The sequence below is a fragment of the Panthera tigris genome, chromosome F2 (genome assembly GCF_018350195.1).
Source record: "Panthera tigris isolate Pti1 chromosome F2, P.tigris_Pti1_mat1.1, whole genome shotgun sequence".
NCBI classification, from domain to species: Eukaryota; Metazoa; Chordata; class Mammalia; order Carnivora; family Felidae; genus Panthera; species Panthera tigris.
This window is the reverse complement of record NC_056676.1, coordinates 7,392,356-7,419,724: the sequence shown is the minus strand read 5'-3', so window position 1 is coordinate 7,419,724 and position 27,369 is coordinate 7,392,356. Positions and strand designations below refer to the sequence as shown.

Genomic DNA, 27,369 nt, shown 5'->3' with positions numbered 1-27,369 from the left:
AAAAATATATAGAAACAAACAAAAATGAAAATACAACAATCCAAAAGCTTTGGGATGCAGTGAAGGCAGTCCTGAGAGGAAAATACATTGCAATCCAGGCCTATCTCAAGAAACAAGAAAAATCCCAAATACAAAATCTAACAGCACACCTAAAGGAAATAGAAGCAGAGCAGAAAAGACACCCCAAACCCAGCAGAAGAAGAGAAATAATAAAGATCAGAGCAGAAATAAACAATATAGAATCTAAAAAAACTGTAGAGTAGATCAATGAAACCAAGAGTCGGTCTTTTGAAAAAACAAACAAAATTGATAAATCTCTAGCCAGGCTTCTCAAAAAGAAAAGGGAGATGACCCAAATAGATAAAATCATGAATGAAAATGGAATGATTACAACCAATCCCTCAGAGATACAAGCAACTATCAGGGAATACTATGAAAAATTATATGCCAACAAACTGGACAACCTGGAAGAAATGGACAAATTCCTAAGCACCCACACACTTCCAAAACTCAAACTGGAGGAAATAGAAAGCTTGAACAGACCCATAACCAGCGAAGAAATGGAATCAGTTATCAAAAATCTCCCAACAAATAAGAGTCCAGGACCAGATGTCTTCCCTGGGGAATTCTACCAGACATTTAAAGCAGAGATAATACCTATCCTTCTCAAGCTATTCCAAAAAATAGAATGGGAAGGAAAACTTCCAGACTCATTCTATGAAGCCAGTATTACTTTGATTCCTAAACCAGACAGAGACCCATTAAAAAAAGAGAACTACAGGCCAATATCCCTGATGAATGTGGATGCCAAAATTCTCAATAAGATACTAGCAAATTGAATTCAACAGCTTATAAAAAAAACTATTCACCATGATCAAGTGGGATTCATTCCCACAAGTGGGATCAACTGGGATGCAGGGCTGGTTCAACATTCGCAAATCAATCAACATGATACATCACATTAATAAAAGAAAAGATAAGAACCATATGATCCTGTCAATCGATGCAGAAAAAGCATTTGACAAAATTCAGCATCCTTTCTTAATAAAAACCCTCGAGAAAATCGGAATAGAAGGAACATACTTAAACATCATAAAAGCCATTTATGAAAAGCCTACAGCTAATATCATCCTCAATGGGGAAAAACTGAGAGCTTTCCCCCTGATATCAGGAACACGACAGGGATGTCCACTCTCGCCACTGTTGTTTAACATAGTGTTGGAAGTGGTAGCATCAGCAATCAGACAACAAAAGGAAATCAAAGGCATCAAAATTGGCAAAGATGAAGTCAAGCTTTCACTTTTTGCAGATGACATGATATTATACATGGAAAAGCCGACAGACTCCACCAAAAGTCTGCTAGAACTGATACATGAATTCAGCAAAGTCGCAGGATACAAAATCAATGTACAGAAATCAGTTGCATTCTTATACACTAATAATGAAGCAACAGAAAGACTAATAAAGAAACTAATCCCATTCACAGAAATAATATCATTAGGGTTAGCATTTCTGGGAATAGTCTACTTCTATACAAATGTTGACAATTTATGATACTGATGATGAGATTCCCTGGATCAATGAGAATTTCTTGGTCAATCTGGGCATCTACAACAGTGGGGAGAGAGAACTACTTAGGCAAACTTTCAGTATCAACTTTTTCCCAGATTCTGTGAATACTAACAGGTAACATACAGAATATAGAACACACTACCTCAGGATAACGTGAACCCTGAAGATTTTAGCCAAGGCCACAAAAGGTCAGCTAACTTGTAGTAATGTTCTAAGGATTCCTGCTTGAAGGCCATATCAACACGCGTCTTCATACATATTAATACCACTTCCTACAAAATGGGTTCTCTGCCTTTAATTCTATTAATTGCTTCTTCCTACTGAATCTCTGAGAGAGAGAATCTTACCCCTCACTTGTCCATGTCTCTATCCTGGCTCTTGAATTCTCATACAATGACAAGATACATAATGAGTGATACATAATGTACTGGGCTATAACATCACATCAATGCAAAGTGGTATTACAGTCACTTTTACAGGTTGAAAATAATCAGTGGGAAGGTATGAGGCTAAGAATTTTAAGTTTCCGGGGCTCCTGGGTGGCTCAGTCAGTTAGGGTCCGACTTCAGCTCAGGTCATGATCTCACAGTTCGTGGGTTCAAGCCTCGCGTCAGGCTCTGTGCTGACAGCTCAGAGCCTGAAGCCTGCTTCCATTCTGTGTCTCCCTCTCTCTCAATCTGCCCCTCCCCTGCTCACATTCTGTCTCCCTCTCTCTGTCAGAAATAAACATTAAAAAAAATTTAGAAAAAAAAAAGAATTTTAAGTTTCCTTTTAATTTGAAAATCCAGAATCCTTTGGAATAAGCCCTTCAGGGGTAGCAATCTTGATAGAGCTGAAGTCGATAACTTTACACTATGTTTGAAAATCCTCCATTCATTGTTTTTAAGTGGAAGAGGTACTTGCAATAAAAGTCTAGTATTCACTTAGAACTTCCGTAATCTAGTCAACGGACAAAATTCCATGATTTTCCCCACGGGTTAATCCAGATAGGAACAGCTTGTTGATCACAGGAATTTGCATCTAGTAAGAATGACTTGTAAGATCTCAGGCTGGTAAGTGACAGCCCAAAGTAGGGCAAGAGGAACCCTTCGGTATATCCAGGATAGACAGGAGCCCGTAGGCAATACCCCACAGGGTTAAGGAGAGCCAAACAGGCTTCTGAGACTGCTAGAGTCACCATGGGGCATTCAGATTTAAAAGAAGTCTATCATCACTGAAATTGAATGCACAATTCCACTTCTGGTAATTTATGCTAAGAAAAAATTTCAGATCAGTGCAAAAATAGGTATGTACATGAATGATCATCCCAACATTGTTTATAAGAACAAAAAATTAAACCACAAAATATCCAACATTAAAGGACTGGTTAAATAATTTGTAGTAAAGGCATTAATAAAAATCACTTGAAAATATGGTATAAATCTGAATATTGATGAAAACGATATCTTTAAGTAAAAAAGCAGAAAAAATTGTTATATATATACAGAAGTCTATAAATATATATATATAAAATATATATATATAGACAGAAGCCCTATATCTTGCTAAAAATATACTTTCAGTATATTTAGAGAAAGTAAATATATCCAACACACACTTTCACAGAAAAAAATCATGAAAAAATATACATAAAAATGTAAATAGTTTTTATCTCAGATAGATTTCTACATGAGTATATTTTCAAAATTTTCCACAATTACATGCATTATCCATATAATAAAAATAATAAAGGGGAAAAAGAAATTATATAAACAGATTACCGATGTCTATCAACCAGGTTAATCAGTGTAGCATCAGAAGAATCAGTGTCAGCCCTACTGGCTATAAGCTCTTAAAGTTCATTTACAATCAATGCGTTTTCAAACACATTATCACATATAAAAGTGAAGTTTCAAAAGACCACAAGAAATAATATATCTATTTTCCAAAGTGAGACTAAACTATATAACCCATGTTTCTCAGTGTGTGGCATAAAATAACCGACTACAAATGTTAGGTACTATTACTGAAACACGGACTTTCATGTGCATTTACTTGCTTGACCCCACCAGCTTCACTGGGGAGACAGGGAAGGTATTACTGTTGTCCCAGTTACACAGACACAGCTGCCTAAAGTTAGTCGACTTACCTAAGAGCATACAGCTGGTAAACAGAGAGAAGAAATCATCCGTGCTCTAGTAAGAGAACTACACTGTAATGCCTGCAAAAAAGAACGACTTCTTTTCTACCGGTACCAATATCTTAGGTTGAGAGACACGGCCTTTAATTCTCTCTCTCATGTGTTGCCACAAATTATTTGTGCTCGTTCTCCTCTTTTTTCCAATTATTGCTACCTCTGCCCTCTCATCTCTTCCTCACTGTTCCCCCCTTTCTTCCTGTGCTCTTCCGGCATGGTCGGTGTCCCCTACTAGCTGTTTCACACTACTTTTTCTTCCACTCCACCCTGTACGTTCCTGCTTTCCCTCAAGTCATCTGTTTCCCTGCAGAGGGCCAGAGACAGATGGCAAACCCATTTTGTTGAGTAGGAGTGCCACTCTGTGCCAGTCTGTGGAAAAACAGAGGGTGGAGGGAGTGGCGATGCGGATGACAGTAAGTTAAGGTGTACTAGTCCAACAATTTGCAAAACTTGAAATATGGCAACTAAAGGCTGAGAAGGAATTGAGGCAGACAGCACAAAGAACAGGGCCAGATATATCATCATGTTAAGTCAAGCTCTTATTTAAACTATCTTCAACAGGATATTTTATACATATATATATAAAATATATATATTTCACATATATATGTGAAATATATATATAAATATATATTATATTTCATATATATATAAATATATATTTATATATATAAAGAAGATATATATAAAGAAGATTATATATATATAATCATAACACATATACGACACATATATGGTAATGTATCTTATAGGGAGATACACATGTAGACTTTGAGAAGCAAAGAGAAGTTAAATAAGAGTCAGACTGACTAAGAAAATCATCTAGATTAAGCCAACGTCCATGGGACGACATCAGGCAAAAATTAGACAGCAAACTAAATTTGCAGATAATTTAAGAACACAATGGAGTTACCTCACTGGCCTTTGTGTTCCAGCAAATACATTCTAAGCTTAAACTGTTTAAATAAAGTCCTCAGATCCCCACTTCAATTAGCTAGGGAATCTGAACTTAGATAGGAGAGAAACCAGTTTCAAAACATTCACATTTCTGTCCTATCCTTGTACTTTTTCCCCCAAATCCTATTTTTAATTCAAATCCCATTTGTAATGATCTTTTTTCTATCTCATTTTATACAGTGAGCATTAAAAATTAATAGCAATGAAACTGAGAATATTTCTAACAGATCCATTTCCTCACAGCGCATATGGAGATACCATTAAATAACAAAATACACATACACACACACACACAAACACACACACGTGCAAATGTACAAACAAATTTTAAAACTACAAAGGAGCTTAATACAGCAAAAACTCTGTATCTAACATTAACTACCTGAAAATTTGGGTTAAGTGATCTTCATAATTTTTTTCACTGCTTCTAGAATAACAGCAACTTACAAAAAGGCTAATTAGCAGAGATCTGCTTAGTAAAAATGTGATGAAATTATCAGACACGAAACTATCACAAAGCAAACCAAAATGGAAACATTTCAAAGTAAACGTACATTTGACGACTTGTGGATAGAAGAAAACATTCCCATTCTTGGTATAAATAACTGGTTTTGCCTGTCCATCTGACTCAAGTCCAACAAATAACCCCGGGCTTTTCGTAGATTCCAGGCTTACAGATGCATTTTCCAAGTTCTTCTTTATTTTAAAATGACAGTCAGTATCTCCTGTACCCTGTGATCAATATAACATGATTTCATGAATGTAAGCAAATACCAAAGGGCAGAATTTAAAACCAGTCATTTGACAAGAATATAATTTTGCTTCATTTTCCAACCTCGGGATGAATACAGAACCTTTCGCATATCCTGCGCTACGCACTTCACCTTGTTCCATAGATCCAGAAATGAGACCGTGTGTTTGGCTGAGGCAAGGGCGTATGCCCTAGACAAAAGGCTCCGAGTAACCAAGGAGCTTCAATGAAGGAGAGTGTACTGTATGCTGTGTTTCATTTCAGAGTTATTAAACTATTGGTAAACAGAGAATACTAAGATGTGAAACTTTCCTTCTGAAAAATACTCTAAGATAATGAAAAAAAGGGCTATTCTCACCGTAAGTCCATTTACACCTAAACATAAACCAATTTTCTGTGCTATTCCACATTTTCTGAATTGAGTTTTTACCAGTAAACAGAGTTCACATAAATTACTCAAAGACTGCATAGCAAAACATTCAAGAATTAGGTGCTTAGGCATAATCTACATACCCTTCAGATCATCAAAATCATCTCTCACCTTTTTAAAGGTATGTATCATGTCCTATTAGAAAATATTTCACCTTTTTCACCATTTACTGCTTTAAAAAGTTTTCTTATAAGATTTAGGAGTTCTAGAAAATAAGTTTTGTGAAAATGAATCAAAACTTGTAATGCAACTATTTTATTTGTAAAAGATGACTGTATTCTGATCTCTACCTTCAAATGTGAACTTCTTTTAGATGAGAAACAATGTGCCTGTGGTCTATTTCTCTCTCACAATATAAATATGGCTTAAGCAACTTCTGTCTTCTGTTCTTGTTATGGGTACAATAAAATTCTGGCTTTGATTTGTTCATAGCCAAGTAGAGCACATGACCACACACACAAATAATAATAATAATAATAATAATAATAATAATAATAATAATAATAAAGTGTAAGGGCCAACAGGATAGAGATGGACTCCTTGGGTGTAGGGAGAAGAAAAGGAACTAAACTGAGGAAAATCAGGAAGGGATTCCTAGAAAAGGTGAAGCCGAGTTAAGTGTCAAATAAGAACTAAGCTAAGTGGAGGAAAATGAGGGGTGGTAGGTAGTGGATTTCAGGCGCAGGGCAACATGAACAAAACTAAGAGGCCAAAAGCAATTTGGTGTGTAGATGAACAACTTGTTGATGTTCTCGAGCAAGAGAGAGGAAGGTGAATTCAGAAAGGTCGTATCAGTTTGTATGCAACATAGGAAGCCGAGCCTGATCTCAGACTGTGGCAGCCACTGAGGAGTGATATGGGCACATCTCAAATTATCTTCAGGAAATTTCTTTAATGCCCCTTTAATGACTCTCTAATACTCATTATCTACCCAATAAGTTACATCACGCTCTGCAGTTTTCTAGCAATGATAAACAGAATCTCAATTCTCTCCTCCTCTTCAAGTACACACCCCTGGAGGTCCCTTTTATTATCTTTTAGAATAGACTTTTTAAAAAACGTTTATCTATTTTGGGGAGAGAGTGAGTGGGGTAGGGGCAGAGAGAGAGAAGGGGACAGAAGATCTGAAGTGGCTCCACACTGAAAGCAGCAAGCCCAAAGCAGGACTTGAACTCATGAACCACGGGATCATGACCTGAGCCAAGGTCTGATGTTTAACTGACTAAGCCACCCAGGCTCCCCTTTAGAATAGACTTTATATTTTAAAACAGTTTTAGATTTACAGAAAAAATTGAGAGACCGTACAGAGCTCTCCATATATCTAAATCTACTTTTTCCTATTAACATATTGCATTACTAGGACACATTTCTTATAATTAATGAACCAATGCTGATACATTATTAAGTAACACTTCACTGATATTTCCTTAATTTTTAACTAATATCCTTTTTTCTGTCCAGAATCCCACCCAGGATACATTTATATTTGGTCACCATGTCTCTAGACTCCTTTTTGCTGTGGGAGTTTCTTATATTTTCCTTGTTTTTGATGACTTTGACAGCTTTGAGGAATACTGTTCAGGTATTTTGTAGGATGCCTCACTATTGGAATACGTCTGATGTCTTCCTCATGTTTAGACTAGAGTTTTGAGATACTGGGAAGAAGACCACAGGAAAAGGTGCCATTTTCATCACATCAAATCAAGGGTACAAATTTTCAACGTGAGTTATCTCTGTTGAGGTTGACCTTGGTCACATAGCTAGGTGTTGGTCAGGTTTTCTACTGCAAAGTCACTGTTTTTACACCCGCTCCCCACCCCCCCCCCCACCGCCCTTCCCATACTCTATTCTTTGGGAGGAAGTTACAACTGTGTGTAAAATCGTATTTACACAAGTTTCATAATAAAATAATGAAAAAGGCAAGACAGGTGAGAGTCAGGAGAATGAAAATATAGAAATAGCAGAGAATTATTAAATGGAGAATGAACTAGATCTAGTAAGTCCTTAGCACGGACCATCCTTTCATCAGGCTTCCTCTATCGGAAAATCTTAGTGCACGAGACACTTAAGTCCATACTTAAGGGAAGGAATTGTGCTTCACCTCCTTGCAGGCAGAGTATTTTATGTAACTTATCTGGAATTCTACATAAGAGATTTGTCTCTTTCCCTCATTTATTTATTTATTAAATCATTTATGTATATTACTATGGGCTCATAATATTTATTTTATACTCTAGGATATAATCCCACACTACTTTGTTTCTCAAACTGTTCCAGCTTTGGCCATTGAGATCTTTCAGTTCTTCATAAGTGAAGTGTCTCTTAAAGTGTCTCTGAAAGTGTGTGTGTGTGTATGTGCGTGTGTGCTCGTGTGTATGTGTGTTGGCGGATCTCAGGGTTCATGAGTTCGAGCCCCAATTCCAGTAAAAACATGAGCCCCGCTTCAGGTGAGCCCTGATTCTCTTTCTCCCTGCCCCTTGCTCACTTGCATTCTCTCTCCCTCTCTCTCTCACACACAATAAATGAATAAATAAATAAATAAATAAATAAATAAATAAATAAATATTTCTGTTTAGACACATGAAAAGATGTTCAACATCACCCATCATCAGGGAAATACAAATCAAAACCACATTGAGATACCACCTCACACCTATCAGAATGGCTAAAATTAACAACTCAGGAAACAAAATACATTGATGAGGATGTGGAAAAAGGGCAAACACTTTTTCACAGTTGGTGGGAATGCAAACTGGTGCAGCCACTCTGGAAAACAGTATGGAGGTTCCTCAAAAAACTAAAAATAGAACTACCCTACGACCCAGCAAGTGCACTACTAGGTATATATTCGGAAGACACAAAAATGCTAATTCACAGGGGCACACGGGTCCCAATGTTTATAGCAGCACTAGCGACAATAGCCAAATTATGGAAAAAGCCCAAATGCCCATCAACTGACGAACAAATCAAGAAGATGTAGTAGACGGAGTATTACTTGGAAATCAAAAAGAATGAAACCTTGCCATTTGCAACCATGTATGGAACTAGAGTGTGTTATGCTAAGCGAAATAAGTCAGAGAAAAACAGATATCATATAATTGCACTCATATGTGGAATTTAAGAAACAAAACAGATGACCATACGAGAAGGGAAGGAAAAATAAGATAAAAACAGATGGGGAGGCAAACCGTAAGAGACTCCTAAATACAGAGAACAAACTGAGGGTTGCTGGAGGGGAAGTGGGTGCAGGGGTGGGCTAAATGGGTGACGGGCATTAAGGAGGACACTTGTTGGGATGAGCAGGGGGTGTTAAATGTAAGTGATGAATCACTAAATTCTATTCCTGAAACCATTACTACACTATCTGTTAACTAACTTGGATTTAAATTTTAAAAATAAATAAATAAATAATCTCATTAGAGTGAGCAGGAAAAAAAAAAAAAATCTCTGTTTTATCCCTAACCCAAATACAAACGGATTAATGGAATGCAGATAGGAAATAAAAGAAACTACGTAGGTTCTGGATGTAAAAGGGTCCTGTTGTATTTTGTGTGTCTTCCTACATATCCACAACATATACCAATGGGACAAAGTCTTGTTAGAGTGTTGATGCTCTGACCGCCGCTGCAACAGCATGTGATGTGCCTTTGCCTCTATCTGGTTTCTTTCTAGAAGGACACTTCCTACTCATCACCCCCAAGTGATATTTTAACTTCTTATTCATTACTGAGCACCTACCAAATGTCAAACCTTGTTGAAGAGTTTGGGGTATTTTAATAAACGAAGCAAATAAGAACCTCTTCCTTATGATGCCCACATTCTACAAATTAATATACATTCTATACATTGTACTATTATTAATGGTTCTCATCAGCTTTCTCTTTTCCAGGATGACTCACTCAACAATTTATTCTTGTCTTAAAGTCTGTTGCTTGTGAGGGGAAGAAAATCTTTGTTGCTGTCCTCAAGCCCCTCTGTGTATTCTTGAAATCTCTTTCATGCTATAAACATTAAAACTAATGCATAGACTATGGTCTATAATAAACAGCAAAATGTAAGATCGTTTTCTGGAAAATTCAAACAAAATAGCTAATCTTACAATTGTAATAAAATTCTTCAAAATTTTTTGATTAAGTAAAAACATAATTTCAATTCCCAGTTTCCAGTTCTGCATGTAAGAAACTTAGAAGTTACTACTCTGTCTTAACAAATAAAAAGCTAAACAGATTGAAAAATCACCAACTCCTTTTAGAACCGTCAGAGGAGTGAGGATACAGGTAATTGCTGCCCCCAAGAGTAGAGAGACAGACAGGCAAATACAGGCAGTCACAGCTTACCAGAGCAAAGACTCAAAAGCAGGAACTAATGAGGAAACCATGCCTGGGTAGGAAAACTTGAACTATAATTGACGAATTGCTCAACTGAGCCTCAGTGAGGACAAGTCTCAGAGTTAAAACTCCAAGGAATTCCAGTCAGAAACAGGCCCCTGTACTTTGTGCCTTTATCTCCAAGATCTCAACCAGGGCCCTACAGTGAATATCAAAGAATTCCCTTGTGCTTCTGGCAGGGGGAGGGAAAAACGAACCATTTTTAAATACACATACCACTTTGTTCTTCTTAACAAGAACTGCCCACAGGAAAAAACCACTTAATGACAGCCTCAACTTTCGGGGTGTTATCAGACCCTTAATGACCTGGGGAAAGGGAAATATCCAACTTCCGCCCACTCTAGTTATCCCAGAACTGAGAAGCACTTGTTAAGTTCATATTCTAGGGGCGTAGGCTCACTAAAATCATATGATCTATTATCATCTACATAAAACTAAGTCTTTTACTGAATTTTATACTTTTCAATCCACTGCTCTAGCATTATATACCCAGCCCAGCCCATTTGTACATCTATACCACTTCTTAAAAATATGAATTATCTTTAACTTTGTAGTTATGTACATCTAAACGAAAGAGGCAAAATTAAATAAATTTGCCATGAGAGAATCTGTCCCAGTTTCTGCAAACGAAATTCTTGCCCATGAACAAGGATCCTCCTAGTGTGGGTGTATCTATGTGTGTACGTGTCTTTTGTTTGTATCCTGTTTAGTTTATTTTTCCTCCAACTCTTAACATCTCTTTTTCCTTTACACTGATTCTAGGTGATGAATTCCACCCATGTTTCGAGGCTTGTTTTCTTCTCTGTGTCTTTATTTTTTTTAATATTTACTTTTAAGAGAGAGAGAGAGACAGAGCGTGAGGGGGGGAGGGGCAGAGAGACAGGGAGACACAGAATCGGAAGCAGGCTCCAGGCTCCAGGCTCCGGGCTGTCAGCACAGAGCCCGATGCAGGGCTCGAACTCACAAACCATGAGATCCTGACCTAAGCCGAGATAGGATGCTTAACCGACTGAGCCAGCCAGGCGCCCCTGAGGCTTGTTTTCTTCTTTAAATTAATAGCATTACAAATGTTCCTAGTGAAATGCATGTTTGTTGCTAACTTGAATCTTCACCACATCAGGTGATTTATTCCTACACCATAAAAATTTCATAGTAACAGAAACATTTATTATAGAATCAGCATCATACTTGATGATAAGTATGCCTGCCTATGAGAAATGTTTTCAGGGGTGCCTGGGTGGCTCAGTCGGCTGAGCTTCCAGCTCTGGATTTTGGCTCAGGTCCTGATCCCAGGATCGTGGGATCCACCCTTGTGTTAGGCTCTGCACTGAACATGCAGCCTGCTTAAGATTCTCTCTGACCCTCTATGGCCCCCACCTCTCTCTCTCTCTAAAATAAAAGAAAAAAAAGAAATGTTCTCAAATATACAATGGCAGATACATTGGAAACATTAATGCTCTTATTCAATTCCATTCATACAATGAACATTTGTTGACTAGCTACTAGAACCGAGGCACTATTAGGTTTTTAAGGTATAATATGAGTATGCGTTACCATTTACCTTTGAGTTCATTTTAAGCCCCTTTGGAGGCTGTGAGCATGCCTTACAACAGCCTCTAAATACATGCAAAGGAGAATCGTTAAGATGATTATTACCATTCTGTTTTCAAGAGTAATGTCATTGCAGCCTAATGATTTCCGGTCAGATACAGTAAAAGTGAAAAATAATATGCCTGATTCTTATGCATTAATACAGTACCTTATGAGCAAAAAAGCTATCCATTTTGACTAAAAAGATCTACTTACCAAAATTTTAGATGAAGAATTTTACTCAGACAACCACATCAATGAGTCACTAAATAAGTTATAAAGAGAACACTATGATGGGAACAGCAGAAAGTAAAATACAAATGCTGAAAGTTCTGGGGAGGCTCTTCTCCACAAAAGTTCCAAAGTAAAGTTTAAACATCAATGTTGTTTAAATGGTAAACACACAGGGGCGCCTGGGTGGTTCAGTCGGTTGGACGTCCGACTTCGGTTCAGGTTACGATCTCGCGGTATGTGAGTTCGAGCCCCATGTCTGGCTCTGTGCTGACAGCTCAGAGCCTGGAGCCTGTTTCAGAGTCTGTGTCTCCCTCTCTCTCTGACCCTCCCCCGTTCATGCTCTGTCTCTCTCTGTCTCAAAAATAAAGAAATGTTAAGAAAAATAAATTAATTTTTAAAAAAATAAAAAATAAATGGTAAACACCATCACATAGTAACCTGAGTTCTCCAACCTTCAGTTGTTTACATGAGGCTGGTATACACAAAACAAATAGACACGTGGGATCCACAGGAGGAGCCCTCACTAACCTTGATGTCCCCTGACAGTGTTGGTGGGGGGAGACCATAGTCAAGGGGCCAATCCCAATGAAAAGCTAGAATAGGATTGATCTAGACTGTGCCTGATGGATAAAAGACTTAAATTTAGAATAGAAACTCTTCAATCCTGGCCAATTTTTTAGTAACTACCTAAAGGGAGTGACTCATTCATTTACATAGATCACTTTGGGGTAAGACCTGCTATTGTTGTTTTCTTATCTTAGTATCTGGCTTGCTATATGAGTTTAGGGGTAAAAGGATGTCATTACAAATATAAGACAGTTAGTCCAGCCTCTGCTACGCAAGCGACACTCAAAAATATTAGTCTTTCTCCTCTCTGCTTTCTTTGCAGATCCTGTTACAATTATCAGGAAGTTCACCTTTGGCAAGAATAGTGGCACATTTTTCTAGAATTTACATAGCATTCAGGAGCCTGTGGCTTCATGGAAAGTCTCTTTAAAATTTCAAATCTTTTGGGGCACTTGGGTGGCTCAGTCGGTTAAGCATCCAACTTCGGCTCAGGTCATGATCTTGCGGTCTGTGAGTTCAAGCCCCGCATCAGGCTCTGTGCTGACAGCTCGGAGCTTGGAACCTGCTTCTAATTCTGTGTCTCCCTCTCTCTCTGCCCCTCCCTCGCTCATGTTCTGTCTCTCTTGCTCTCAAAAATAAATAAAACATTAAAAAAAATTTCTTTTTAATTTCAAATCTTTTAACAATAACTTTCCAATGCAATAATTTTTCCAAGAATAAGCTTGAAATTTCTAACAGGAACACCAGGAAGGTAAAGACCTCTACCATATGTTTGAGCTTTGATTTTAGGAGGCAAGTGAACAAAAGTAACAGATCTATAAGTTTGTCATAGGTTAGGAAGACTCCAAAATCTTACCTTAACTGGAGATTTTTACCAATGTTTTAAAAAAAGAAAATAGTAACAAGATTTCCTCTGCAGCCTTCAAGGGTTACACACACCTCACCCTTTGTGTGCTAGTAGTGGTTGGGGAGCAGTGTTTGAGATTGAGCTGGTACACACTGGGAGAGCCATGCTCGTTTTTTAAACATTGAAATACTTCCATTTGAGATGGTAACTAGCTGTGGTCTGAGCCCCTAGTTCCTCCTGGTGCGCTGGCTGTTCCAGCAGGAGACAGCCTCTGGAGGTCCTGGCCCACTGCTGGGATTGGGGGCAGGGGGCAGGGACTAGAGCCTAGCAGAAGAGATGGCACCCTGAGCAGGGACTAGATCCTAGCAAAACAGATGGCACCCTGAGCAGAGACTAGATCCTAGCAGAAGGGACGGCACCCTGATAACACGGCCAGCAGTGCCTCACCCCCATCGTGGACCCCCAAGGCTCCTTTGCTCCCTGCTCTTCCTTCCAGACCCCCTCCCCCTTACTAGTTTCCTTTCCATCTACCTCCTGCTTCACAAGCATGTGTGGTCTCACAGGACCATGACCTAAGAGGAAGGTCCTTAAACCTCCAGTCAAATGACATGCAATCAAGGTATCATTCCCAAAACGCCTAGAGAATCTCTGTGTTATGCTCTATTATGGCCCGAATTTCTTCTTTTAATGTTCTAAATATCAAATTCCATGTAATCAAACCAATTATGTTCCTTCACCTTTGTCAATATATCTCACTGGGTTCCCCACTTTGGCTCTGTCCAAGCCAAACAGAACAAATGCCTCTGTTTTTTTCAAGTTAGGAAAGATCTTTAAGAAGAAGGGATACTTGGATTTGAAACCCGAACACATGATTGCCTGCCTCAGTTCTAAAGTACAGAGGAAATTCTGAACTTAGCTTTTTATCCTGAGAAGTCTATCAGGAAGGGAAAAGAAAGCACAGGCTGAAAGGACACAATTTTAGATTCACTCACTCACCTAAGCTGTCAACAAGATGGGTTCTAGGAAAATTGCTAAAGAAGGAAACTTTATTTTTGCGTTGGGAATCACCTCCCCTCTATGTATATGGACCCTGTTCTCCTCATGGGAGTCATTCCAGCTCTCCCATCTTGGTATCATGAATCCTCCCAAAAAAGGCGGGGCTTAGAAGGTAACCTGACCTAGACTGATTCTTGGCTCTGACACCAGCTGCTGGGCTCTGGGAAAGTTGTGTAGCCAGGCTCACATTCAGCTTCTTCATCGGAAGAATGAGCATGCCAACAGTTTCCCTGTGACAGAATACTTCTACATACTAATCTGTAAGTTTCCGCCCGTCTGCCTGTGCTCACCAAATTCTTTCAACTGAATACCCAGGACTTCTTCCAGTTCCCTCAGCCTCATCACATAGAGATGAGTCACTCAGCACAAACAAGAAGAACACGAAGAAAACAACAGTAAGTACTTAGTGTAGGGCAGAAAAATTCAAGATTCTGCTACACTCTTGCAGAGGAAATGTGCTCACGTGCAGGGACAAGAGAAGCAGCATACTGGGAAAGAGGGGGAAGAGACAGGGCTCACACAGACTGGAGAGGGAGGAATGGGAGAACCATGAAAACCACCATCCAACTGAGTATGACACAACAGCTAAATGGAAGGTGACTGACAGATGAGCTATCCCCTCGGTTGATATCTAGACAAGACACAAATTTCCAATGTTGGTTCATCTACTTTAAAGTGACATTTATCTTTGCCACCACAAACTCTCCCCAGAAATTTAAAAACACACATATTCCAAAACATGTGTCATGCAGTGATACAGATCTGTCTCATGGTTCTGAACACTCCCATGAGCCCCCAAAGCAAAGACTCGTATACTTTGTGGACGCTGGTGATACGAAAGGAAAGCTACCTCCTGATGTTCCTCCAGTAGGATGACTGAGCATTAGATGAAATCATACTCTCAGTCTGGCCATAGTAGTAATGTTACCTGTTTCGGTTTCTTTTTTTTTTTTTTAAGTTTATTTATTTATTTTGAAAGACAAACAGAGAGAGAGCGCACATGCACAAGTGGAGGAGGGGCACAGAGAAAAGGAGAGAGAGAATCCCAAGAAGGCTCTGCATTGTCAATACAGAGCCCAACGTACGGCTCAAACCCACGAACCATGAGGTCATGACCTGAGTCTAAATCAAGAGTCAGACACTCAACCAAATGAGCCACCCAGGTGTCCCAAAAGTAACGTCACCTGTTTTTAATCTTAATTGGTTCACATACCAGTTTGCCATAGCATGGCACCATGGATTCTTCTGTGAAATTTCACAGTGTTCTTGTGAGTCAATCAAGGATACTAATTAAATATGTGCATGCATGTGCTTTTCTCTTTGCACTCTGAACACCAGTGCAGCTCACCAGACACAGACTTGCCAGTCTGCAGCAGAGACAGGGGCCCACACAATGATGAGTAGTCTAAGCCTTCCTCCTTCTCACCCCCAGAAGCTCATGCAAACACTACCATATAATTGATGCCATACTGGTAAGGAGAAAAGGGAGAGGAAGCACCCCTGGGCCTATCTTAAAGATACAATTTAAACTAAATTGTTTCAAAAAAGAACAGAGGAACACAGCATTAGCAGTCAAGTTAAATGTGTAATCTTACATGACCCTCAACCCATAGAAGAATTATGATATATGAAAGGTGTTATGTGAGTTGCCTTCTATGTCCCCTCCTAAGTCAGGATGTTAAAGAAGATCCCCTAATATTTAGACTTTAAAATTACTTCCTTACTCAAAGTGCAGGGTTTCCATTGGTGGAAATTCAGGCACCAAAAGAAGCAGTAGGGAAATATTGTTGAGCTGGGACTTTCTGGAGCCTTGGTTCTCAATGTATGGTTTATAGACCAACATCATCAACAACAGCTGAGAGCTTATTAGAAACACAGACACACAGGTCCCACCACAGTTCATCTGAATTAGAATGTGCTTTACGATACAATTCCCAGGTGATTTGTGTGCACATTACATTTCAGAAGCAATGTCTAAAGGGTCGGACAGAATCCCTCTCTAATCATATAAAGCATGCGGCTGCCCTCCCAACTTTTCAATAAGTCAAGAGGACCACCATATATAACATCCAATTTCTAAAACGTTTATGGGTTAAAGCTAAAAAAACAAAATACTCAGAAAGAGCCATTCTCATATCTATCATTGGCAAACGTATTAAACATTGGCTGAGAAAAATACAAGCATATGCTTACTGTTCCATCACACTGGCCATCCTTAATCCTCAGATACATCCCTGCATTTTTCACACTTTCAAACATGCAAATACCAGAGCTGATTTTATGCACTTTCCAGTAGGATTTCTCAGACTGGCTTCCCACTCCAGTGCAGCTCCCATCAGGCTGGAGACACAGGGCTTGGCACAGACTCGTGGCAAGTAGAACCACAGCACTGTTCAGGAACACGCCCTTCAGGATGACATACAGAACAGAAGGCAGTAAATAACAAGCTCATGTTTTGCTAAAAGAAGATGGCAAGAGAGCCCATTCTTTTACAGAAGTTATAGTGATCAGAATCTTACCAGAAACTTGTTGGCTAAAAATGAGCAAAATAAGGAATAATTTAACTACTATGCAAAACTATACAAAATTAAGGGAGGTTCTCTGACTGGCTCATTATAATATACAACAATTATTATTCATTGAGAATAAAGGATCAGTATTTAATGCTACAGAGATTTAAAAAATATAAAAAACCACAAATACTTCTCTTAAGAAATTTATAATCAATATAAACAAATAATTATAATATTAATACAAAGCAGAATAAAAACAGTGTACTACAAGTGTACCTGAATTATAGGATGCACCTTATTAGGTGCATATTAGGTCAATGTACATATGTAGGAATGAATGAATAAAAAGAGATATCAAATACAACTAAAGTATTTTTAAGTAAATCCTAGGCAACCAATAACTTAAGAAGATGTAAAAAAATCTTGAAAGTTTATTAGAATACACTAATACTGTGCAGAAATAGATAAAATACATAAACACACAAGTCACTGAGGACAAAATACAAATGGCAAATACACATTAAAAAAAAAAAAAAAGGCAGTTCACCCTACCTTATTACTCTAAAAATTGTCAAAAGTTTTTTTTAAAGACCATACTCAACACCAAGTTCAACAAGATGGATCCTCTCCTACACTGCGAAAGGAATTGGGTAGTAAAGCAATTAAGGAAAAAAAGAAACAAACAAAAACAGACTCTTAAATACAGAGAACAAACCAGTGGTTGCCAGAGGAGTGGGGGATGGGAGAATGGGTGAAATAGATAAAGGGAATTAAGAGCACACTTTCTCTGATGAGCACTGAGAAATGTATAGAATTGTTGAATCATTATATTGCACACCTGAAACTCATGTAACACTGTATGTTAATTATATTTCAATTAAAAAAGGAGAAAGAAATTAACTTTGCTCACACAGGTCTGGCCTTTGCCTTTGGATTCTGAAAGGTAATTTCTAAACCTTTGGATTGTTATGCTTGATAGGAGTTTTTTGTTTGCTTGATGGTCTTGAACCAGTCACATAGTAAAAATCTGAATTAGGGTGGCAGTTTTGAGTCACAAGATGTCAGCTGACCTCCTCTGAGGCTGGAGACTGAGATCAGCAACATGGACTCTTTGTATGACTGAACCCCAATAAAGACTGCACACCAAGGCTCATGGGAGCTTTCTGAATGGCAATACTCCACGCATATTGTCACATATCAATGCTGAGAAACAAATGCTGTCCTCACTCTATAGGGAGAGGACAACTAGAAGTTGCACCATTTGGTACTTTCTACGTGTCTCTTCCCTTAGATGATTTTAACCTGTATCCTTTTTCTGTAATAAACCATAACCATGAGTATGACAACTTCCAGTGAGTTCTGAGCTATTTTACTAACTTATCAAAACTTGATAGTGGTCTCAAGGACTCTGGAACTCTGAAGTGTGTGTCAGATGTGAGGGTAGTCATATGAGCTGTCCCCTTTTAACTTCACAGTTGGTTTAATGTTCACAGGATTTAAAACTAGTACATTTCTGGAAAGAAAGTTGGCAGTATGTTCCCATAGTCTTAAAGGCTTCATATTCTGACCCTTAAATTCAATTTCAAATCATTTAAGCTAAGCAAATAACCAAATATGTCAAAGTATGTCAAAGTATATTTTGCAGTAACATATGCAGAGGTGGTAAAATGAAGAGATTAAGATTAAACACCCAGGGGCATGTGGATGGCTCAGACAGTTAAGTGCCCAACTCTTGGTTTCGGTCAGGTCATGATCTTACCATTCAAGGGTTTGAGCCCCACATCAAACTCTGCACTGAGAGTGGGAGCTGCAGGGAATTCTCTCTCTCTCTCTGCCCTTTTCCTGTTTTCTCACTCTCTCTCTCTCTTTCTCAAAAATAAATAAACTTAAAAAAATTAAAAATCCAATGAGAGACAGAGAGAGAGAGAGAGAGAGAGAGAGAGATTGATACATAAACAAACATATACATACACCTTATGTTTGGGTATAAAAATCATGTTGTTTTGAGAAAAATAATATTACCATGAAGTGTTTATTATATAGTAAGCATAAAATGTTTTGAAGACAAATTGACTTTGATTTGAATCACGATCCACCATTTATCCACTAGTTATGCTACACTAGTCAGATTTTAACTTCTCGGAAAATCTTTTCTTCTATTTAAAATACAAATAATAGTATCTGTCACTATTTTTAGGATGATTAAATATAATTTTGTATGTGGTAAAGCTCTCAGTAAAGTGCTTGGCACAAAATAGGCAAAATGGTAGGTATTGTTTTATTATGATAACAATAATATTTTTAAGATAAACTCAGAAGCACATACTATAAAGAAAGAAGCATAAAATGGTCACACATATACAACACTCAAAGAGTGTAAATATTCTAATTGTTAGACAAGTTAAATATATACGTTTGATTCCCAAATGTAAGAGTCTCTAAATTTGTACTAAGAATTCCCACATTTATGGTTTTCACCTACAAATTCAATTGAATAAAGGATGTCACTCCTATCAGTTCCAGTGCTGCTAAAGCTATGATCCCTATTGCCTTCCACAGTCTGGGTAAACAGAATGGCAACAGGCATCAATGCCACCTAGTGGGAAAGAGATCTGATTACTCCATTCTGACTCCAGAGCTTTCCTCAATAGAGCGAAATAAAGTAGGTATTTAGCAATATAAACTTCAATGACTTTCCACCATTTTACCTTGACAAAAACCACAAATTCTTTTGAAAGGTCTGCATAGCCTGCTGATGATTCAGCAGCTCTTTTGCCATGACGATCAAAAATAACCGTATGACCGGGAACCAATGCTGACTCAAGAAGTGCACAGCGGTTGGGCTGATAAAGCACTCGCAGCTCAGTGCAGGCTCCACCACTAGCCTAAAAGAAAAGGAAACAAACAAGCGAGCAAATTCTGAATTAGCAATAGAAAATAATTAAATTTGAAATGTTGGCACATTCTATGTATGTACAGGTCTATTTCCCTCTATAGACTCCTCATATTATCCATCACATGCTTTTGTCATTTAATTGTTTTGATTTTCCAGCCTGATTTCCAGGGTCTTATTCCAAGAACTTTCTGTTGATTTCTCAGAACTCATGCAAGAGTACCAGGTAACAACAAAAAAACTTCAGCAGCAGGAGAATTTAATGAGTTACTGTATTCTGTTGCTTATTTTTCATTTCTTCATTTGTGTTCTCCTAACTCAAGACTCCTTTGGACCAAAAGCTGAAATTAACAGGCACGCATTATTAGGTTTTGTTTACAAAAAAATTAAGCAAATCGAGGAGGTTATGCTACAGGGAAACATTCCTGGCTCAAAGTACTAGTTGAGATTTTACCCCATTTCCCCTCAGTGCCTTGGGGAGGCACTGGGCCTGAAAAGGAAGGACACATGGGTGTCCTTGAAAGGCTTGGCCCATGGCACTCACTAAAGCTACCAAACTCAGCAAAGTGCTCTTGTGTAAATATGGTAGGTAAGCAACAGGGCTATTCATCTCCAAGAAGCCATCTGATGTTTGATGAGTACATCAGCAGTTACTGGTGTGGACTGAAGCCAAAAGGGCTGTTACTGGATATTCCCAGACCCCCATACCAGGAAAAGTCTTGTGTGTAACAAGATGAGTCTCGTCGTAACTAAGATGGAAACTCTCACCAACCTAATGGGTTAGGGGCTTGGAAGTAAATTTAATTTGAGTTTAGAAAAATAAATTTCTCAAACTCTTGATCTAATTAAGTAGATTTCATACTTACTACATTCTTATTTATAAGCACTTACTATGACCAGGATCTGTGCTGAGCAGAACGTGCTACAAAGTAGAGCACAGGATGACGTGCTAAGTCCAGAGCAGAGGAGAAAAGACTTTGTAAAGAAAATTTGACGGATTATCATTTAGCCTGAATTTCAAGCCTACAAATTATATACGTTTTTTTCAATAATTATTATTTTCCCTTAAGTTAAATAATACACTACGAGTCAAAAATCATGTAATATTATATACCATTACATGAAAAGCTGTAGCATGAGTGCTAGAATCAGAATGCCAGTGTTCAATTCCTGCTTCCACATTTACTGCCTATGTGACCTTGAGCCACTCACTTCATTCTCCTACACATCAGGTTCCTCTTCTGTTAAACAGGGATAATAACGAATTCTCTCACAGGGCAGATATAAAGATTAAGCATTATAACACATATTAAACATTTTACAACAGTGCGTGACAGCTATCCTATGCGGTCTCATTTTTCAAAATAAATAACATGCATATATTTTTTAAAACAGCTTTATATATTAAAAGCTACTTTTCAAACCTAAACTAAGCAATACAAAGCATCCTTAGGTGACGTTATTAGTATTTCTTCCCCAATAATATGCTCCTTGAAGGGACCTTTGAGAAATCAGATCGTCCCCTTTTGGAGGCTTATTAATACTTTGAATGTTATCAGAAAAGTGGTCTAGTTTTCTTGTCTAAATTTTAATTGCTGAAATTAGGACCATTTATGCAACAGAATATCAAAAGTTAGTTAGACAAAACAGAATAATGAAAAGGGTGAAAGGGAAAGCCAAAGGAAATACAATTTGATAATCTTATAAAAATAAATTATATATGGATACAACACTATTGATAAACAGCAAATAAACAAAATCACTACACACCATTCCAGTGACAGTACTGTTGTCAACAGCAAGAGAAAGATGCCTGATTACATGACTCTGGAAAATGCACATATTTCCTTTGTTGAAAATAACATCAAAGAGACCTGGAAAACATTTTAGGTATTAGCAAGTAGTAATTCATGCTTTTAAAGTATTTTTTCTTATTCAATTATACACTGAAACCTCCTGATAAGACATTTTATGACACCTCTCAGTTAAATATTTTTAATTAGTCAAAAGACAGAATGCCACTAACCTTTGATTGTCTACGAGTTGCTTGGCAATTTGGTGGAATTTCCATGGAAAATCCCTAATGCCTTTCCATGCTAATCGGTAAGCCCTGATACAACCCCAAAGAATAATACCTGACAGAACTGATTCCAGGAAAATAAATTATCCTGGTGCAAAAAAAAAAAAAAAAAAAAAAAAAAAAAAAAAAATTCCATTCCATAAATCTCAGGGACTTGAGGTAAAATAAAATAACACATTATAATATAATAATGCATTACAAATACATATGACTTGAGCATTAGTGACTGCTTTCTAGGATTACGATGATTAAGATAATGTCATCATATATCTGATTGTTTTCAGTTTTCAATATACTGTTTTTTTAAGTAGGCTTCACACCCAGTACAGAGCCCAATGTGGGGCTTGAACTCATGACCCCAAGATCAAGACCTGAGCTGAGATCAAGAGTCGGATGCTCAACTGACTGAGCCACCCAGGCACCCCAGGTTCTCAGTATACTTTTATATACCTTTTTATCTTAAAATGTATGCTTCTTCAAGGCATGAATTTTTGTCTACTCTGTATACATCCATATAACTGCACTTAGAACAGTGTGTAGAACATAGTAATTTCTCAAGAAATATTCTTTAGTCAATTAAATCATATATATATATATACACACACATATGCATATATATGTGTGTGTGTGTGTGTGTGTGTATAGTATATATTAACAGATCCAGAGAGAAACTGACAGACTACAATAATGTAAGGAACTTTAACACCTGACTTATAACAATGAATACATCTAAACAAAGAAATCAATAAGGAAACATTGACTTTAAACAATATGTTAAACTAGATGGACTTAAAAGACATACACAGAACATTCTATTCAAGATCAGCAGAATACATATTCTTCTCAAGTGTACATGAAACATCCTCTAGGGCAGATCATATGTTAGGCCAAAAACAAGTCTCAGTAAATTCAAGAATATCAAAATCATATCAAGAATCTTCTCTGACTACAATGATATAAAACTAAGAAACCAAGTACAAGAAGAAAACAGAAATCCACAAAAATGTGATGATTAAAGAACATGTGGGTCACCTGGGTGGCTCAGTCAGTTAAGCGACTAACTCTTGATTTCAGCTCAGGTCATTCATGATCTCATGGTTCTCATGTTCTCATGATCTCGTACACTGTATGCTAACTAACTGGAATTTAAATAATTTTTTTTAAAAAAAGAGGGAAGATCATAGCAGTGAAGGCCTAAATCAAAAAATAAGAAATATCTCCAACAATCTAACTTCATGTTAGAATCTAGATGTAAGACTCTAGTTCTGGTTCTGGCAATAAAGAGTTCAATAATTCATTCAACCACTATTTACTGACCACTTACTACGTGCATGAAATATTTTAAGTTGTAACCTAGATAAAGATTCTCAATGTTCTTATCTGTCCAACATTCTTATCTTTACAAACAAGAGGTGGGGCTCCTGAGTGGCTCAGTCAGTAAAGGAGAGAACTTTTGATTTCAGCCCAGGTCATGATCTCCACTTCACGAGATTGAGCCCCAGAGGGGGCTCCACACTGACAGTGCACAGAGCTTGTTTCTGATTCTCTCTCTCCCTCTCCCCCTGCCCTTCCCCGACTTGCACTTGCTCTCCCTCAAGTAAATAAACTTTAAAAAAATAAAAACAAGAGGTAAGTCTATATAATCTTAAGTTCCTGGCTAATTCTAACATCCACTGGATCTAGTCACACTAATGTCACCAAAACGAAGTCTAATTGCCAAAATCCAACAGAAGCGTTTCAGTCCTTATTTGGCTTTGCCTCTCTACTCCATCTGAACCTGCAGGCACCTTTTGAAACTTCACAATCGCCCTCCTCACTAACTTCCTTCTCAATTGCCCTTTTCATGCACAGGGTTCTGTCCTCAGCTGATTAACCTTCTCACTTTTCACTGGCTCCCTGGGAAGTTTCTTTTGATAATCCATAAAGTGATAAATGCCAAGTAAAATCTAAACCACTCCCTCAACATCAGCTCATATATATCACTTCCTGTTAAACATAAACAACTGGGTATCTCACAGACACTTCAAACTCCATATATACAAACGAGAGCTCACAATTTCCCCTACATTCCTAGCTTCCAAATGTACTCCTCCTAAATCTTCTGTATCTCCGCTTTAGTTGGCGATCCCATCAACAATTTAATCACCCAACTCAGAAACCTGAGAGTAACCTTTGCCCTTAATACTCCTTTACCAATAAATGATGAAAGCCTGCCAATCTTATCTCCTAGAAATTCCTCAAAGCATCCCCTCTACTCTACCAATATTCCCACTGAAGTATTTTTGGTCCTCATCATCTTCTGCTTGACATGTTACAAGAGGCTTCTAACTGGTCACTCCTTCTCTAATCTCCCTGCACATCCTGAAATCTTACCTCCACTTAGCTATCAAAGTATTTCTATTCTACTTCAAATCCATTAACAGCTATGTCCCACCCATAGGAGGGAATAAAAGAAGTTGCCTTCAGACATACATTGGCCCTTCTCTCTCAGGTATTTGTAGAGGGGCCACAGACTAGTCATGGAAGGGGATGGTTTGACTTACACATTGCAGTAGACACCTTTTGATGACCAGCAGACTACTTTTAACACAATATTCTTGTGGTATTGGGATAAAGGGTTTAAAACATGCTTTACGGTCTCTAGAGTAAAACATCAGATTTAGCGCTCTCTATTGCAACACTCAAAAAGATACAGGAGTGCTGATTCATAGGGGCATGAACCCCAAAGTTTATAGCAGCACTTTCAACAATAGCCAAATTAAGGAAAGAGCCCGAATGTCCATTGACTGATGAATGAATGAAGAAGATTTGGTTTGTATATTCAAAGGAATACTACTTGGCTATGAGAAAGAATGATCCTGCCATTTGCAACAACGTGGACGGAACTGGAGGGTATTATGCTAAGTGAAATAAGTCAGTCAGAGAAAGACAGATAACCATATGTTTTCACTCTTATGTGGATCCTGAGAAACTTAACAGAAGACCATGGGGGAAGGGAAGGGAAGAAAATAGTTGCAAACAGAGACGGAGGCAAGCCATAAGATACTCTTAAATACAGAGAACAAACAGAGGGTTGATGGGGGAGAAGGGAAAATGGGTGATGGGCACTGAGGAGGGCACTTGTTGGGATGAGCACTGGGTGTTGTATTAAGCAATGAATCATGGGAATCTACCCCCAAAACCAAGAACACACTGTACACACTCTATGTTAGCTAACTTGACAATAAATTATATTTTAAAAAATTCATCTTGGACCTACAGTTGGATTCTGAGTTAAGAAATTCAGCAATTTACAAAACAAAATAGCCCTGAGTTGCTGAAGACTGGTATAAGCGTTAGTCTCACCTCTATGTATCAAGTCAGAGAGAGTTACACGAGGTCAGAGAGCAAAGTGAGCAGCCATATCCAAACCATGAACACGTACTTCTGACATCCAGAGTTCTCTTCTTCCTTTACATCTCCTTTCCCTAATCTTTCTGAATTCAGAGACTTAGGTTCACTTTAAAGGAGACTGAATAAGACAACATCCATCCTAGAGCACATTCTTTTTCAATTTAAAGCCAAGGAAGTCCTTCCAAGTCCTCTCCCTAAAATAGAAGAGCAAAACCAATGGCTTTTTGATCTCAGAGAAATGCACCTAGGATATGGTAAGAGCTGGAGCAGAAGACAAAGTGGCCAACGTGTATCCACTGCTATACTCTTTAAATTATAAGTATTTTTTAATTTGCTTTATTAGTACCTAGTAGCAGACAACCAGACAAACAAAAAAATTACAGCTAATCACCACCTAGTGAATCACCACATTCACTAGAAATAGGGCTTAAAAATGAGTAGATCAACTGCTAACAATAATCTAAGAGAAGAATTCTAGTAGTACCTACACAGAATCCTACCTACACAGACAGAATACGAAAGATAACACAAAGAAGGAGTAAGTTCTAGAAAAGGCTGTATTTTTTGTTATTCAAAAAAAAAGTAGAGAATAAACAGCACAAGAACTTTCGTTTAAGGGGAAGAGGAAAATTAGCTTCCTTGGTATACCATGTAAACTATTTGATAAAGAAACAATGAAAAACTACAGAAAATCTTCTCTTCAAAGTCCTGAGAAGATTCAATCTATATCTCCTATGAAACAATACTCCTTAAATTCCTACTTCCCAATTAATTGTAACTGAAACTGGAAATTATCAAGCATGCATTACAGGTATAGTTACCATACAATTGTCCAACCAGGATACTTTTGAGAGTAAAATGGGATGCCAATCAGATGGAATACAGATTCAAACAAGAACATGCAAACGAGAGTGTGTGGTCCTTTTAACTTATGCAATGCTTTACACAAGAAAAAGACCTTAGCCTTACATTTTAAAATTGGATAATAAGTGTGTGTTTGTAAGTGTCAAGCTTATACTAAAGCTAAAGCATCCATTTTTTATTATTAATTCTGCCTTAATGACAAAGTGTAATGAGTCTAAGACCCTCATGCACCACTGATGAGAGTATATACAACTGATATAACTGATATATTTAAAGGGCTGATATAACTCTTCTGAAAAGAGATGGGGCAATCTATAAAAAGAGGCTTAAAAATCTTGGGTGAAAGGAGAAACCAAAGGAAAATCAAAACAAATCCTGAAACAAATGAACATGGAAACACAGCACACCAAAACTTATGGGATACAGCAAAAGCTGTTCTAAGAGGGTTAGGTGTAGCAATATGTGCCCACATTTTAGAAAAGAAAGATCTTAGGGCACCTTGATGGCTCAGTTGACTAAGCGACCAACTCTTGATTTTAGCTCTGGTCATGATCTCCAGGTTCGTGAGATAAAGCCTCGAGTCAGACTCTGCACTGACATCATGGAACCTTTCAACATGGAAGCCTAGAGCCAGAAGAAGGTAGATCAAATTAAAGACTGGAGAAGAAATAAATGGTATAGAAACAAACAAACAAACAACAGTATAACACATCAATGAACCTAACAGTTATTTCTTCAAAATAATTATAAAATTAATAAACTCCTAGCCAGACTTATCAAAAAGAAAAGAGAAAGAACCCAAATAGATAAAATCATGAATGAAAGGGGAAAGACCACAGCCAATACCACAGAAATACAAACAATTATAAGAAAATATTATGAAAAATTATATGCCAACAAACTGGGCAACCTGGAAGAAATGGATGAACTCCTAGAAACATACAAACTACCAAAAGTGAAAACAGAAAGAAATAGAAACTTTGAATAGACCCACAATCAGAAAAGAAATTGAAACAGTAATCAAAAATCTCCCAAGAAACAAAATTTGAGGGCCAGAG

At 37.8% G+C, this 27,369-nt stretch overlaps 1 protein-coding gene across 1 annotated transcript in view; it reads right to left on the bottom strand.

Moving 5' to 3' along the window:
- The window catches only part of LOC102955347, a 47,752-nt gene that overhangs the window by 13,804 nt on the left and 6,579 nt on the right, over positions 1-27,369 (bottom strand). The window contains exons 2-5 of the mRNA XM_042973226.1: positions 21,745-21,848; positions 19,790-19,966; positions 16,762-16,974; positions 5,260-5,437 (exon numbers count right to left, since the gene is read on the bottom strand). Coding sequence (XP_042829160.1) covers positions 5,260-5,437; positions 16,762-16,974; positions 19,790-19,966; positions 21,745-21,848 — 672 coding nt within the window. The remainder of the gene's footprint in view (positions 1-5,259; positions 5,438-16,761; positions 16,975-19,789; positions 19,967-21,744; positions 21,849-27,369) is intronic.